Source organism: Schistocerca serialis, chromosome 1, assembly GCF_023864345.2.
Source record: "Schistocerca serialis cubense isolate TAMUIC-IGC-003099 chromosome 1, iqSchSeri2.2, whole genome shotgun sequence".
Lineage (NCBI taxonomy): Eukaryota > Metazoa > Arthropoda > Insecta > Orthoptera > Acrididae > Schistocerca > Schistocerca serialis.
Window position 1 is genome coordinate 691,954,073 of NC_064638.1, and position 17,792 is coordinate 691,971,864.

General features: G+C 43.5%; 1 protein-coding gene across 1 annotated transcript in view; it reads left to right on the top strand.

The window, feature by feature from the left end:
- LOC126425550 (pancreatic triacylglycerol lipase-like) overlaps nucleotides 1–17,792 on the top strand; it is a 239,764-nt gene that overhangs the window by 194,117 nt on the left and 27,855 nt on the right. The window contains exon 9 of the mRNA XM_050088316.1: nucleotides 17,264–17,390. Within this exon, the coding sequence (XP_049944273.1) occupies nucleotides 17,264–17,390 (127 nt within the window). The remainder of the gene's footprint in view (nucleotides 1–17,263; nucleotides 17,391–17,792) is intronic.

Below are 17,792 nucleotides of genomic sequence, written 5' to 3' on the forward strand. Positions count from 1 at the left end.
CTTAATCAATATATCAAAACCAAAATTGTTCAAATTAACAATGAAGTTGCAGAACCAGTGGGAGTATTCAGGACAGTAGAGAAAAAAATAGAATGGTTATAATGAACCGTAGTGCTTTTTAGTAAACTACATACAGTTTTCAAAACCAAGTTTCTAAAGTATTTGAAACGAAAGTTTACAATCGCTCTGTGTAGTCATGTTTGCATTTGGCAACCTGGCATGGAAAATTATGCTGAAAGCTATTAAAAACTAAGGGTTAGCTAGTCAGCAATGATGAGATGAATGTTGGGAGACATGGGAGAACCAAGCGGATGACGTATTCAACTGAAGTAGAAGAGACAGGTAGCTGTCATAGTAATAAAAATAACTGGATGTGGAGAACACATGTAGAGACGTGTACTCCAAGAGATAAGAAAAGACCGAGATGATGACCTAACGCTAGTTGTGTTATCGCCAATAGAAAACATACAGAAGCAACATGGATGACTGTAGCTGGTGACCGTAATCCGTAATATATACTTTCTGTATGTTCAGAAAACAGAAATTTCGATGTCTGCCGCATTCGAACCATGAAAGAATTCATTGGTGATAGACAAAAATTTTTGCCACATCTTTGATGCGAACCAGGGTTTCCTTCCAAGTAAGCAGATGGGTTAACCATCTAGGCCCCCTCGGCACAGTGGTTATACCAAATTGCACGGACTACCAAAGCATATCTCCCCACTCCACCCACATTCCCATCTGCAGCACGCTATCAAAGTAGCGTCCCTTGGCCCTTGTTCCTCTATTTGCTCATTGCATCACGCAGAGTCCCGCACGATGTCTGCACTGAATGATCATATTACCCTACACAGAGCTTATACACTGACGGAAAAAATTGCAGCACCAAGATGGAAGTCTACGACATAAACGAAAGTTGGTAGGCGTGCTTCTACATTTGAAAGATGACGTCTGTTCCAATTTAGCACCAGTGGCATGTGCAAATCAGTTTTGCTTTGTTGTTGTTGTTGTGGTCTTCAGTCCTGAGACTGGTTTTTGATGCAGCTCTCCATGCTACTCTATCCTGCGCAAGCTTCTTCATCTCCCAGTACCTACTGCAACCCACATCCTTCTGAATGTGCCCAGTGTATTCATCTCTTGGTCTCCCTATCGATTTCCACCCTCCACGCTGCCCTCCAATACTAAATTCGTGATTCCTTGATGCCTCGGAACGTGACCTACCAACCGATCCGTTCTTCTAGTCAAGTTGTGCCACAAACTCCTCTTCTCCCCAATTCTATTCAATACCTCCTCATTAGTTATGTGATCTACCCATCTAATCTTCAGCATTCTTCTGTAGCACCACTTTTCGAAAGCTTCTATTCTATTCTTGTCCAAACTATATATCGTCCATGTTTCACTACCATACATGGCTACACTCCACACAAATACTTTTAGAAACGACTTCCTGCCACCTAAATCTATACTTGATGTTTACAAATTTCTCTTCTTCAGAAACGCTTTCCTTGCCATTGCCAGTCTACATTTATATCCTCTCTACTTCGACCACCATCAGTTATTTTGCTCCCCAAATAGCAAAACTCCTTTACTACTTTAAGTGTCTCACTTCCTAATCTAATTCCCTCAGCATCACTCGACTTAATTCGACTACATTCCATTATCCTCGTTTTGTTTTTGTTGATGTTAATCTTATATCCTCCTTTCAAGGCACTGTACATTCCGTTCAACTGCTCTTCCGAGCCCTTTGCTGTCTCTGACAGAATTACAACGTTATCGGCGAACCTCAAAGTTTTTATTTCTTCTCCATGGATTTTAATACCTACTCCGAATTTTTCTTTTGTTTCCTTTACTGCTTGCTCAGTATACATATTGAATAACATCGGGGAGAGGCTACAACCCTGTCTCACTCCCTTTAACACAATTTATTTTAATGTATATTAATTCCTATCTTTTTGTGAGTTACAACAACAATTATTTAACACAGTAATTAATACATTGCTTATTTCAATAAAAAATGTCCTGTAGAGTTTTCTTGGTCTAGGAAACAGATAACCTAAAATGTAGACTTTCACATAAGTAACGGTATGTATGTCCTCCCAAGCCCCATGAATGACAGACGTTGACAACGTAGCATATATAATATATGTGGTCGATGTTATACTCGAGTGTGTTCTATTCAGGGCTTTTTGTACTTTTTACACATTAAAATCTGCTGCAGCCTAACAGCACAGGTGATATGGGCTTTATGCACTCATTATCCGCTCAGGGCTTTATGACACTTTTCAAAATTTTCGCTGGTATTGTTGTCTTTGCAGCGGTTGACTGGCCACTACTTCCAGTTTCTAGACGATTTTAGTCCCATTTTTCCTTCTTTAGTCTGTTTTTCTTACTGCTCTTTTGTTCCTTTTAGTTCATTCACCACCTGAAGTATAAACTTCTTCCTTTCCATTTTATTGTTAGTTAATATTTGGTAGATGAACAACGTGTATATTGCCATGTTCAAGATGTTGTAGAAAATATGCATCGGCCATTTCCTACATTGCACCCTTGTGATGTATATTTAAGGTTCATTTGATCAACGACGCCCAGTCCGTACATTGTTGCATTATATAAGGGACGATGAAAAGGTTACCGTTTGAGGGTATCGCTACACATTCTACACAACCCGGCGCGACAACGATGCGGGTATATAAGCACAGACATTTAGGCAACGAATTGGTGTAGTCTTCGAACGGAAGCTTTTTTATAAATCCTTATACAATTTTTTTTTTTATGCCGGCCAGAGTTGCCAAGCGGTTCTAGGCGCTACAATTTGGAACCGCGGGACCGCTACGGTCGCAGGTTCGAATCCTGCCTTGGGCATGGATGTGTGTAATGTCCTTAGGTTAGTTAGGTTTAAGTAGTTCTAAGTTATAGGGGACTGATGGCCTCAGAAGTTAAGTCCCATAGTTCTAAGAGCCATTTGAAGCATTTTGTTATTTTTTCAGTTTCGTCTTTTTTGTGTCCTAATTGCTACTTAAACATACGGTGTATTGAGAAGAATGACATTTTTATTCTTGTTTCTTTGGTAAACAGTCATCGTGCGATCTATGTTGCTAGCCTGGGGCAAGACAGTGGTGGAGTGTATTTCAGCTAGTGGCTTTTTACCTCATCAAGGATTTCATGACGGATCTTGTTCATCGTACCAGCTAATGAAGTTTTCTTTTCTTTAAGTTTCTTAGCAAGTTGAAGACAGGTGAAGAAGATGTCTGTCATCACGTTTCGTCCATTTAGAAGAGGGACACGTAACGTTTGATTAGTTACTTCTCTCTGTGCGTGTCCTCTCTCCTGAGGTACGGGAAAGCATTAGATATATACACTACTGGCCATTAAAATTGCTGCACCACGAAGATGACGTGCTACAGACGCAAAATTTAACCGACAGGAAGAAGATGCTGTGATATGCAAATGATTAGCGTTTCAGAGCATTCACACGAGGTTGGTGTCGGTGGCGACACCTAAAACGTGCTGACATGAGGGAAGTTTCCAACCGATTTCTCCTACACAAACAGCAATTGACCGGCGTTGCCTGGTGAAACGTTGTTGTGACGCCTCGTGTAAGGAGGAGAAACGCGTACAATCACGCTTCCGACTTGATAAATGTCGGATTGTAGCCTATCGCAATTGCGGTTTATCGTATAGCGACTTTGCTCCTCGCGTTGGTCGAGATCCAATGACTGTTAGCAGAATATGGAATCGGTGGGTTCAGGAGGGTAATACGGAAAGCCGTGCTGGATCCCAACGGCCTCGTATCACTAGTAATTGAGGTGACAGGCGTCTTATCCGCATGGCTGTAACGGATCGTGCACACACGTCTCGATCCCTCAGTCAACAGATGAGGACGTTTGCAAGACAACAACCATCTGCACGAACAGTTCGACGACGTTTGCAGCAGCATGGACTATCAGTTCGGAGACCATGGCTGCGGTTACCCTTGACGCTGCATCACAGACAGGAGAGCCTACGATGGTGTACTCAACGACGAACCTAAGTGCACGAATGGCAAAACGTAATTTTTTCGGATGAATGCAGGTTCTGTTTACAGCATCATGATGGTCACAACCGTGTTTGGCGACATCGCGGTGAACGCACATTGGAAGCGTGTATTCGTCATCGCCATACTGGCGTATCACCCGGCGTGATGGTATGGAGTGCCATTGGTTACACGTCTCAGTCACCTCTTGTTGGCATTGACGGCACTTTGAATAGTGGACGTTACATTTCAGATGTGTTACGACACGTGGCTCTACCCTTCATTCGATCGCTGCGAGACCCTACATTTCCTCAGGATAATGCACGACCGCATGTTGCAGGTCCTGTACGGGCCTTTCTGGATATAGAAAATGTTCGACTGCTGCCCTGCCAGCACATTCTCCAGATCTCTCACCAATTGTAAACGTCTGATCAATGGTGGCCGAGCAACTGGCTCGTCTCAATACGCCTGTGACTACTCTTGATGAACTTTGGTATCGCGTTGAAGCTGCATGGCCAGCTGTACCTGTACACGCCATCCAAGTTCTGTTTGAGTCAATGCCCAGGCGTATCGAGGCCGTTATTGCGGCCAAAGGTGGGTGTTGTGAGCACTGATTTCTCGGGATCTATGCACCCAAATCGCGTGAAAATGTAATCACATGTCAGTTCTAGTATAATATATTTGTCCAATGAATAGCCATTTATCATCCGCATTTCTTCTTGTTGTAGCAATTTTAATGGCCAGTAATGTACTTTGTCGCCACATAAACAGAAATCCAAAATTTGAGATAAGATACATTGGCCAAGTTTTGAATGAACCTGTATCTTGTTTTCTAGGTAATAGTTGCTAGTCTATGACCATATTTTCTCCGGTTTGGTAATAGCAAATAATGCTTCCCGTGAACTTTCCCGATCTTTTAGGTTGTTGTTGTGGTCTTCAGTGCTGAGACTGTTTTGATGCAGCTCTCCATACTACTCTATCCTGTGCAAGCTTCGTCATCTCCCAGAACCTACTGCAACCTACATCCTTCTGAATCTGCTTAGTGTATTCATCTCTTGGTCTCCCCCTACGATTTTTACCCTCCACGCTGCCCTCCAATACTAAATTGGTGATCCCTTGATGCCTCAGAACATGTCCTACCAACCGATCCCTTCTTCTGGTCAAGTTGTGCCACAAACTCCTCTTCTCCCCAATCCTGTTCAGTACCTCCTCATTAGTTATGTGATCTAACCATCTAATCTTCAGCATTCTTCTGTAGCACCACATTTCGAAAGCTTCTATTCTCTTCTTGTCCAAACTATTTACCGTCCATGTTTCACTTCCATACATGGCTACACTCCATACAAATACTTTCAGAAATGACTTCCTGACACTGAAATCTATACTCGATGTTAACAAATTTCTCTTCTTCAGAAACGCTTTCCTTGCCATTGCCAGTCTACATTTTATATCCTCTCTACTTCGACGATCATCAGTTATTTTGCTCCCCAAATAGCAAAACTCCTTTACTACTTTAAGTGTCTCATTTCCTAATCTAATACCCTCAACATCACCCGACTTAATTCGACTACATTCTATTATCCTCGTTTTGCTTTTGTTGATGTTCATCTTATATCCTCCCTTCAAGACACCATCCATTCCGTTCAACTGCTCTTCCAAGTCCTTTGCTGTCTCTGACAGACTTACAATGTCATCGGCGAACCTCAAATTTTTTATTTCTTCTCCATGGATTTTAATACCTACTCCGAATTTTTCTTTTGTTTCCCTTACTGTTTGCTCAATACACAGATTGAATAACATCGGGGAGAGGCTACAACCCTGTCTTATTCCCTTCCCAACCACTGCTTCCCTTTCATGTCTCTCGACTCTTATAACTGCCATCTGGTTTCTGTACAAATTGTAAATAGCCTTTCGCTCCCTGTATTTTACCCCTGCCGCCTTTAGAATTTGAAAGAGAGTATTCCAGTCAACATTGTCAAAAGCTTTCTCTAAGTCTACAAATGCTAGAAACGTAGGTTTGCCTTTTCTTAATCTTTCTTCTAAGATAAGTCGTAAGGTCAGTATTGCCTCACGTGTTCCAGTATTTCTACGGAATCCAAACTGATCTTCCCCGAGGTTGGCTTCTACTAGTTTTTCCATTCGTCTGTAAAGAATTCGTGTTAGTATTTTGCAGCTGTGGCTTATTAAACTGATTGTTCGGTAATTCTCACATCTGTCAACACCTGCTTTCTTTGGGATTGGAATTATTATATTCTTCTTGAAGTCTGAGGGTATTTCGCCTGTTTCATACATCTTGCTCACCAGATGGTAGAGTTTTGTCAGGACTGGCTCTCCCAAGGCCGTCAGTAGTTCCAATGGATTGTTGTCTACTCCGGGGGCCTTGTTTCGACTCAGGTCTTTCAGTGCTCTGTCAAACTCTTCACGCAGTATCGTATCTCCCATTTCATCTTCATCTACATCCTCTTCCATTTCCATAATATTGTCCTCAAGTACATCGCCCTTGTATAAACCCTCTATATACTCCTTCCACCTTTCTGCTTTCCCTTCTTTGCTTAGAACTGGGTTTCCATCTGAGCTCTTGATATTCATACAAGTGACTCTCTTTTCTCCAAAGGTCTCTTTAATTTTCCTGTAGGCAGTATCTATCTTACCCCTGGTGAGATAAGTCTCTACATCCTTACATTTGACCTCTAGCCATCCCTGCTTAGCCATTTTGCACTTCCTGTCGATCTCATTTTTGAGACGTTTGTATTCCTTTTTGCCTGCTTCATTTACTGCATTTTTATATTTTCTCCTTTCATCAATTAAATTCAATATTTCTTCTGTTACCCAAGGATTTCTACTAGCCCTCGTCTTTTTACCTACTTGATCCTCTGCTGCCTTCACTACTTCATCCCTCAAAGCTACCCATTCTTCTTCTACTGTATTTCTTTCCCCCATTCCTGTCAATTGTTACCTTATGCTCTCCCTGAAACTCTGTAGAACCTCTGGTTCTTTCAGTTCATGTCCCATCTCCTTAAATTCCCACCTTTTTGCAGTTTCTTCAGTTTTAATCTACAGGTCATAACCAATAGATTGTGGTCAGAGTCCGCATCTGCCCCTGGAAATGTCTTACAATTTAAAACCTGGTTCCTAAATCTCTGTCTTACCATTATATAATCTATCTGATACCTTTTAGTATCTCCAGGGTTCTTCCATGTATACAACCTTCTATCATGATTCTTAAACCAAGTGTTAGCTATGATTAAGTTGTGCTCTGTGCAAAATTCTACTAGGCGGCTTCCTCTTTCATTTCTTAGCCCCAATCCATATTCACCTACTACGTTTCCTTCTCTCCCTTTTCCTACACTCGAATTCCAGTCATCCATGACTATTAAATTTTCGTCTCCCTTCACTATCTGAATAAATTATTTTATTTCATCATGCATTTCTTCAATTTCTTCGTCATCTGCAGAACTAATTGGCATATAAACTTGTACTACTGTAGTAGGTGTGGGCTTCGTATCTATCTTGGCCACAATAATTTATTCACTAAGCTGTTTGTAGTAGCTTACCCGCGTTCCTATTTTCCTATTCATTATTAAACCTACTCCTGCATTATCCCTATTTGACTTTGTGTTTATAACCCTGTAGTCACCTGACCAGAAGTCTTGTTCCTCCTGCCACCGAACTTCACTAATTCCCACTATATCTAACTTTAACCTATCCATTTCCCTTTTCAAATTTTCTAACCTACCTGCCCTATTAAGGGACCTGACATTCCACGCTCCGATCCGTAGAACGCCAGTTTTCTTTCTCCTGATGACGACATCCTCTTGAGTAGTCCCCGCCCGGAGACTTTTTAGGTACAGAAGTGAATTTATTGGCTGGTAGGTGTTCAGCTTTAGTTGATTTTTCATCGAAACGGAGAAATTTGAGAAGCTTCTGAAGTCTGACCCTTGGCATATCGTCCTCAAATATAGCAGGCGCCAAGGAATGCGAACAAAGTTCATTTGCAGATGTACGTTTTGGACAAATGAGATCCTGAGCACGTATAATGGCTATCAGTTTTTCCAATTCCTCAAGTGACACAGTCCAATCATTGATTTTGGTACTTATGGAGCATCTCATTTTGTGTATACACTCCTGGAAATGGAAAAAAGAACACATTGACACCGGTGTGTCAGACCCACCATACTTGCTCCGGACACTGCGAGAGGGCTGTACAAGCAATGATCACACGCACGGCACAGCGGACACACCAGGAACCGCGGTGTTGGCAGTCGAATGGCGCTAGCTGCGCAGCATTTGTGCACCGCCGCCGTCAGTGTCGGCCAGTTTGCCGTGGCATACGGAGCTCCATCGCAGTCTTTAACACTGGTAGCATGCCGCGACAGCGTGGACGTGAACCGTATGTGAAGTTGACGGACTTTGAGCGAGGGCGTATAGTGGGCATGCGGGAGGCCGGGTGGACGTACCGCCGAATTGCTCAACACGTGGGGCGTGAGGTCTCCACAGTACATCGATGTTGTCGCCAGTGGTCGGCGGAAGGTGCACGTGCCCGTCGACCTGGGACCGGACCGCAGCGACGCACGGATGCACGCCAAGACCGTAGGATCCTACGCAGTGCCGTAGGGGACCGCACCGCCACTTCCCAGAAAATTAGGGACACTGTTGCTCCTGGGGTATCGGCGAGGACCATTCGCAACCGTCTTCATGAAGCTGGGCTACGGTCCCGCACACCGTTAGGCCGTCTTCCGCTCACGCCCCAACATCGTGCAGCCTGCCTCCAGTGGTGTCGCGACAGGCGTGAATGGAGGGACGAATGGAGACGTGTCGTCTTCAGCGATGAGAGTCGCTTCTGCCTTGGTGCCAATGATGGTCGTATGCGTGTTTGGCGCCGTGCAGGTGAGCGCCACAATCAGGACTGCATACGACCGAGGCACACAGGGCCAACACCCGGCATCATGGTGTGGGGAGCGATCTCCTACACTGGCCGTACACCACTGGTGATCGTCGAGGGGACACTGAATAGTGCACGGTACATCCAAACCGTCATCGAACCCATCGTTCTACCATTCCTAGACCGGCAAGGGAACTTGCTGTTCCAACAGGACAATGCACGTCCGCATGTATCCCGTGCCACCCAACGTGCTCTAGAAGGTGTAAGTCAACTACCCTGGCCAGCAAGATCTCCTGATCTGTCCCCCATTGAGCATGTTTGGGACTGGATGAAGCGTCGTCTCACGCGGTCTGCACGTCCAGCAAGAATGCTGGTCCCACTGAGGCGCCAGGTGGAAATGGCATGGCAAGCCGTTCCACAGGACTACATCCAGCATCTCTACGATCGTCTCCATGGGAGAATAGCAGCCTGCATTGCTGCGAAAGGTGGATATACACTGTACTAGTGCCGACATTGTGCATGCTCTGTTGCCTGTGTCTATGTGCCTGTGGTTCTATCAGTGTGATCATGTGATGTATCTGACCCCAGGAATGTGTCAATAAAGTTTCCCCTTCCTGGGACAATGAATTCACGGTGTTCTTATTTCAATTTCCAGGAGTGTATTTTCATGAGAATAACACTGCTTCGTCAAAAATAAGATGGAAAGCACTGATGACAGAGTCACCAACTCGTTGGAAAGCGCAAGTAGTGGGACCTCCTCTTTCCTTTAGAATTTGCACAGTTGTTTTCCTTCTAGAAGATGAAAAATTGGCGTTCTCCCACTTGGTTCCATTCCCATTGACCATCATTGGAAAGGCATTCAGCTGGACCTGCTGTAATGGACGAGATGATGATTGACCTAGATAAGTAGATCAGCATCTGAATCCTCCTTCGCCAATCCCTTCTCGTTCATAATGTCTTCGTCTTCACATGTCTCGTATAAGATCCCCATTTTCATCAATAAAGTCAAATTACGATTCAGCGTCGGAATTCTCTAAGAGACGTAACGTTTCTTCATCAGAAAGTCCATGCTGACGTGTTCTAAAAGATTTTCATGGACAAAGAATATTACCTGAATGACACAATAAACTGTGGAAGATTGGAATGTGCTCGTATCAAGGCACAAAAGTGAGCAGCAACACCTCTGTATTATTGTTGATTGTTGCTGCTTCATTGTTGGACTATTTACGGATATTCAGGAGACAAATTACCGCGGTATCAAAGTGATCTCTTCCACCGGTCTAGTCTTATCGAACGAAACAACCAAGAAAATATAGATATTTTGTGCATAGTAATAAACCATTACAATGAGAAGAAAAAAATGAGGAAAAGTCAAATGATTTCATGAACGATGTACAAAAATTGGATACGACATCGAAGAAAAAAGTATTACAGGACCCGTTTTGACATCTCCGCCATTCCGGTGTTTAGGCGACAAAGAAGCAATTATCAACACCTCACTGAGTTTGATCGAGTTCGCGTAATATAGCTGCGAAAAACTGGACGTTCCTTCTGCAATACTTCAGAAGGACTTGGCAGGAATGTAGCCGATGTACATGATTGCTGGCAGCGGTGGTTTCGAGAATGTACGGTCACAAGAAGACTGTGCTCCGAACTACTGAGAGGGAAGACCATTGTGTGCAGCCTATGGCTCTGGCGCTGCATACTGCATCTGCAGCAGCACTTTGAGTAGCAGGTGGCACCACAGTGATACAACGAACTGTTTCAAATCGGTTACTTCGAGGACTGCCCTGTAGCGTGCATTTCACTGATCCTGAATCACTGTCATTTTCGACTACAGTGGTGTCAAGTGACAGTTCGTTAGAGGGGAGGAAGAAGGTCTGTTGTGTTTTCTGATGAAAGCTGGTTGTGCCTCGGTGACGGTGGTGGCCGTGTGTTGGTTAGAAGGGGATTAAGTTGAGGGCCTGCAACCAATTTGTCTGCGTGCTAGACACACGGGACCTACACCTGGAGTTATGGTCTGACGTGCGATTTCGTATGACAGCAAGACTATTCTCATCGTTATCCCATGCACCCTGCCTGCAAATCTGTTCGTCAGTCTGGTGATTCGACCTTCTGTGCTGCCATCCATAAACAGCATTCCAGGGTTTGTTCTCCAACAGGATTACGCTCGTCCATATACCGCTATTGTAACCCAACATGCTCTAAGAGTGTCGACATGTTGCCTTGGCCTGCTCGATTACCAGACTTATCTTCAGTAGAGAACATATGGGACATCACCGGACGACAACTTCAGCGTCACCCACAAACAGTATTAAACGTCCGTGCACTGACCGAGCAAGTGCGAGGCATGGAAGTCCATAACATAAACTGATATCCGGCACATGTACAACACAATGCATGCGCGGAAATGGAAATGTCGCGTGGGTAAAGCCTCCCGTTGGGTAGACCGGTCGCCTGGTGCAAGTCTTTTGAGTCGACGCCACTTCGGCGACTTGCGAGTCGATGAGGATGAGATGATGGGGATGATGAAGACAACACAACACCCAATCCCTGATCGGAGAAAAATCACTGAGCTAGCCGGTAATCGAACACGAGCCCCTTAGCGTAACAGTTCGTTGCACTGACCACTCAGCTATCGGGGCGGACAATGCATGCACGTTTTCATGCTTGCATTCAATATTCTGGCAGTTACACCGGTTAATGTACCAGCATTTTACACTTGCAATGGCTTATCCCGCGCTTACATTAACCTGTAAGCTTGCAATGACAGAAAAAAAAGGAAAGTGTGTGAAATCTTATGGGACTTAACTGCTAAGGTCATCAGTCCCTAAGCTTACACATTACTTAACCCAAATTATCCTAAGGACAAACACACACACCCATGCCCGAGGGAGGACTCGAACCTCCGCCGAGACCCTTGCAGTGTCAATCTCTTACATATTTTACCTAGACAAATATATTCCTGAAATTTCATTATTCTACATTAATACCTTTTGCGCCGGCTGGGCGCTTCAGTCTGGAACCGCGCGACCGCTACGGTCGCAGGTTCGAATCCTGCCTCGCGCATGGATGTGTATGATGTCCTTAGGTTAGTTAGGTTTAAGTAGTTCCAAGTTCTAGGGGATTGATGACCTCAGATGTTAAGTCCCTTAGTGCTCAGAGCCATTTGAACCATTTGAATTTCCTTTTGGTGTTGCAATTCTTTTCTCGTCAGTGTGTGTCTATATGACTGGTGAGTTCTCTCGGACGTGTGCGAAAGTACTAACGCCACTCGTATAGACAGTGTATACTTTCTGTGTTTGAGAATGCCCTCCGAACTGTTGAGTACTGTACACGAAATTTGCACCGAAATTTCTACTTCATTAAACATGGTGATTGGTTTCGTTCAGTCGATTTTAATGTTATTGTTATTGGCGAAGAAACTTTGAGAAAATTATTATGAAATTCTCGGTGATGAACGGTATTTTAATGTACAGACGTTGATTCGCAGAACAAACGGTCTCCCACGACTAGAGTGTTCTCTCCGAGATGTTGCTCGAGGAGTATGCACATGCAGACAGACTTAAACACATTGTCACACATAGCCTTGTCAGTAGGTACTGGGAGATGAAGAAGCTTGCACAGGATAGAGTAGCATGGAGAGCTGCATCAAACCAGTCTCAGGACTGAAGACTACAACAACAACAACAACAACAGCCTTGTCAAAAAAAGAGCATGCTATTGTAGACATGTGAGATGGTTTTGGGTGCAAGAATATCGTTGGCGATTTCCTGCCTCATTATTACTGATGGAAATTAGCGATGCAATGTGTAACCAATGTTGCAAAATTGCGCTTCTACCCTTCGCGAATAGATCTGCATCTAACAAGAACTGTTCACTATCATGAAAGATGCCCAAATCTTTATTAAAAGTCCTCGCCTGGATCTTTCTGAGTATTTCATAACCGTCTGTGATGATGCAAGTTGTCCCGAGTGCGAGGACAAAAGACAAAAAGATGAGTCAGCTGGAGAAACAATCATGACGTCTATAAGTCCTCTATAAGTGCTGGACGACATAATTACTGCGCTTACAACTGCATGGCACAGCTAGATAGACAACAAAAATAAAAGTGATTTCCGCAAATTACGGAAAAATGACAGAAAAATATAAAGACTCTGAAAATAAACTTATTGCCAGGAAGTTTCAAGTTTCATTTACTGTTGTTTTTAGGTGTGTCAATGATTTCTGACATCAAGAAAGCTACACCAAAATTGGCCAGGGATGAGAACGCGCTTCTCACTCCTGTTTAGCGATAACGATTGGCTAGTTAAGCTGTTCAATCGTAGCTTCTTCTCTCTGGATCGAACGAGGTCTATCGGACAGTGAACACTCTACGAGAAAAAAATAAATAAACGAACCACCACAAAGGAATCATCCGTGTGGGACAGAAATCGGAAGATGTGATGTATATGTACAGAGAAACAAATCATCACAGTTTTAGAAAAATGTGATGATTCATTCTAAAGCTTCACAAACTAAGCAAATCAGTAATGTGTCGGTCCATCTGCGACCCTTAGGCAAGCAGTTATTCGGCTTGGCATTTAAAATCCTTCCTTGAACATCAGGGCTGCCGATCTCTCCCAAATTTAGGACGTTTGTAGTATTATAGGCAGGACCCTCCAACAGACTCGGAGTTTTGACGCTCTAACCCGCCAATTGGACCGGATCTGGGGCACTACGAATGTAGTGTGTGGAGATACAAGGTGAGAATGTGGGTCTCGCGGGAGGCGTGCGCGAGATAGTCCCTGCAGTCGCATTATCCACTGTGCCCTCGGTGGCTCAGATGGATAGAGCGTCTGCCGTATAAGCAGGAGCTCCTGCCACTCGTATAGACAGTGTATACTTTCTGTGTTTGAGAATGCCCTCCGAACTGCTGAGTACTGTACACGAAATTTGCACCGGAATTTCTATTTCAAAACATTAAACATGGTGATTGGTTGCGTTCAGCCGATTTTAATGTTATTGTTATTGGCGAGTCCCGGTCAGGGCACATATTTTCACCTGTCCTCGTTGATATATATATCAACGGCTGTCAACAGCTGAAGGTATTAATATAATTCTAATTTCGTTCTAGACGGCTGCAGGTCAACAATGGTGTCTGTTCTTTCGGACATGTCCGAAAGAACAGACACCATATCCATATAAGTATATCCAACAACGCTGTCGATAAGGGCCAGAGATGGACCAACACGTTACTGACTTTCTTGATTTGTGAAGCTCTTTCTCTGAGACGAATTATCCAGTTTTTCTGAAACTGTAATTATTTGTTTGTATGTACAGGTACACCACGTCTGCCGGTTCCCGTTCCATTGGAATTTTCAGACTCAATTTTTAAATAAGCCACTACTTTGCTTGCATGGAAAATTCCTATACCTACTGATTTTTAGACATGGTCTTTCAATTTTTTACTTATTCCTAACTAAACATTTGTATCCACTCTGCTATTTCAAATGATCGTGGCTTTCTTGAAACGCTTCATAATCTGAGAGTTTCAATGACTTTTTGACAAAATTTACAATAACTCTATGTATCTGTGTACAAAGGCAGCTTTAATATTAGGATCTTCTTCAGCCTTTAAAATTACGTGTTTGGACCTATTTTTAACTTTCTATCTGAAGACAAGACAGTGTAAAAATTTTATGTTAAGTTGTTCGACTAATTACAGAAAAACTTTTGAGTGGAGTGATCTCACATTTGCTAAATATAGCTCTCTAAACATTGTGAACATGAAAACAAAATTTTTATACCTTGACGTTAGGTAAAGCTGTCATCAGCTTTAGTGGACATGGTCCTATTGGAGGCGATACGCTGTCGTCTTCTTCCGGCAACTGAATTGGGTGACTTAACGAGTTGTAGGGAAAAACCAAAGATTATTAGAAAATATTGTACAATATGTTGAAGTCCGTCAAGCTTGTTTTCTTACTTGGGAGACTTCGCTATTCATGAAACGCGATGTACAGATACTTATCGAGGTAGTGCAGTGATAGCACATTGGACTCGCATTCCAGAGGATGAAGGTTCAAACCCGCGTTTGGCCATCCAGATTTAAGTTTTCCGTGATTATCGTCAATCGCTCCAGGCAAACGCCGAGAGGGTTCTTTTGAAAGGGCACTGCCGATTTCCTTCCCTATCGTTGACGCAATCCGAGCTTGTGCTCCGTCTCCATAGATGTCGACGGGACGTTAAATCCAGTCTTCCTTCCTTCCACGTATAGATCCGTTGTGACGGTATCAGCATATTGCAATAGGCTCTTAAACTCTGCTCGCACAAGATACCACTCAGTTGTTTTGTTTCATGTTCACTGTAACACGCTACTTCCCTAATCAGTTACTTAAGAATCTCACATGAAGTCAGAGAGAAACACTTACGAGAAGAACGCGCAAGTGCCACAATCCGACTCCCCACAAACTTCGCTCAGTGCAAGAAAAGTTAAAATAAGTGAACACATGTTTCGACTTATCCGCAGATACTCAACCGTTTGTGAAAAAACGAACCCCATAGTTTTCGACGTAATTCAGATACGGCTTAGCTTGCAGTAATCTCAGGCCCAATGGCACCGCAGTGGCCAGCTCAGTTTTGCAACCCGTGTTCGAAAACAGATTATTTTTGTTTCATTTATTTTCTCATGGCCATAGAAGTTTATTACACGAAAGTTTCTCATCAAGTTAGGGGATAGAAGGGCGTTATTTAAACTGTAAAATTACGACTGGGCTTCACAATAAGTGTCACGCATTTAATATGTAAGATATGTGTGTATAATATTTTCTAGGGTTATAATTTTTTTAAACTCTCTTGTTCTTATATTTCCTTATTATCTCAATTCTTATATTAGTTCTTATATTTTATTCCTTCATTTATTCCATAGGAAGATTTAGTCCATTCCCTTGAATGATACCGATCGGCCGGCTGGTGTGGCCGTGCGGTTCTAGGCGCTTTAGTCTGGAACCGCGTGACCGCTACGGTCGCAGGTTAGAATCCTGCCTCGGGCATGGATGTGTGTGATGTCCATAGGTTAGTTAGGTTTAAGTAGTTCTAAGTTCTAGGGGACTGAAGACCACAGATGTTAAGTCCCATAGTGCTCAGAGCCATTTGAATCATTTGAACCATTTGATACCGATCGGAAAAACATCGAAACACAGAAATTCCGAACACCCCCTGAGTATCACGTGAAGGCAGGTTTGCCCCAGTGACATTTCTTCGTATGAATCTTACTCGTGAAACAAATGACATCAACACTGGTGAAGATCTCACGCGTTGGCAATGATTTCGCGGTAATCCACGCACGGCGGATAACTTCAGTGAAAATTGGCGCTTGGGATTGACTATATATCAAAATTTACTACAGGAATTTCCCCGAAAACACTTTCAAGTAATTGTCTCAAGGATTTATTGTTTCTTTTCTTCTTTTCAAAATTCATGCACCAGGCATACAAGGACACCGTTATTTTAATATACAAAAGGAAATATTCGAGGAGTAATCGTCTATATACACCGGTAGCTAAATGAAAAACAGAAGTATAATTAATAATAGGGTTTCGAACACGGATCACAAAGTTTTCCTCAGTATCGCGTATCTAGGGATATTATGAAGTCTCTTCCGCTGAGCAAACTTCCTCGGAAATCGGGCTACGGTTTCGTTCTTCTCGTTGGTGTTACTTTGATGTCGTCTACATCTACATTTATACTTCGCAAGCCACCCAACGGTGTGTGGCGGAGGGCACTTTACGTGCCACTATCATTACCTCCCTTTCCTGTTCCAGTCGCGTATTGTTCGCGGGAAGAAAGACTGGCGGAAAGCCTTCGTGCGCGCTCGAATCTCTCTAATTTTACATTCGTGATCTCCTCGGGAGGTATAAGTAGGGGGAAGCAATATATTCGGTACTTCATCCAGAAACGCACCCTCACGAAACCCGGACAGCAAGCTACACCACGATGCAGAGCGCCTCTCTTGCAGAGTCTACCACTTGAGTATGCTAAACATCTCCGTAACGCTATCACGCTTACCAAATAACCCTGTGACGAAACGCGCCGCTCTTCTTTGGATCTTCTCTGTCAACCCGACCTGGTACGGATCCTACAATGATGAGCAATACTCAAGTATAGGTCGAACGAGTGTTTTGTAAGCCACCCTCTTTGTTGATGGACTACATTTTCGAAGGACTCTTCCAATGAATCTCAACCTGGCACCCGTCTTACCAACAATTAATTGTATGTGATCGTTCCACTTCAAATCGTTCCGTACGCATACTCCCAGATATTTTACAGAAGTAACTGCTACCAGTGGCGAAATACGCATTCGCTCATCCAAGCGTCTTCTTGTTGTGCAGAACACCCGTACGCCGTGAGGATCTTCCCGGAGGACATGCACAACACGTCGCACTGGGGCCACCTCTCCGTGGAGCTCCGTGGTACTAGCGGCCTCGTCAAGGAACTCCCTCTCACTGAGAATGATGAGTCAGTATCTTGCTTGCCGACTCATTGTGATCGTTTTGTGCATGTTCGTGAGACACTCTGGTTGACTGGTTTCTCTCCTCAGCGTGCTAAGTTACATGTGTGTATGATTCGTGTGAATGCGGTAAGTGCTTTTGCAGTGTAATGTGGGTATTCCTCCTTAGATCGTGATACACTACAGCATGGTCATCAGTAGTCATTAAGATGCTACGGTAAGGGGAGGAGGTGGCAGCGAAGGTCCCGAAGCTTACCACCCCTTCTTCTTTTCTATTCAAGTGGTGATCATGTTTTTGCTAAAGCTATAACAGTAAGACTGAGAGTGTAAATATTGTTGAAGCATATAAATATTGGCTACTACAGCTATCACAGTGAAACTATAGTTTCAGCACTCATTATTGAGAACCG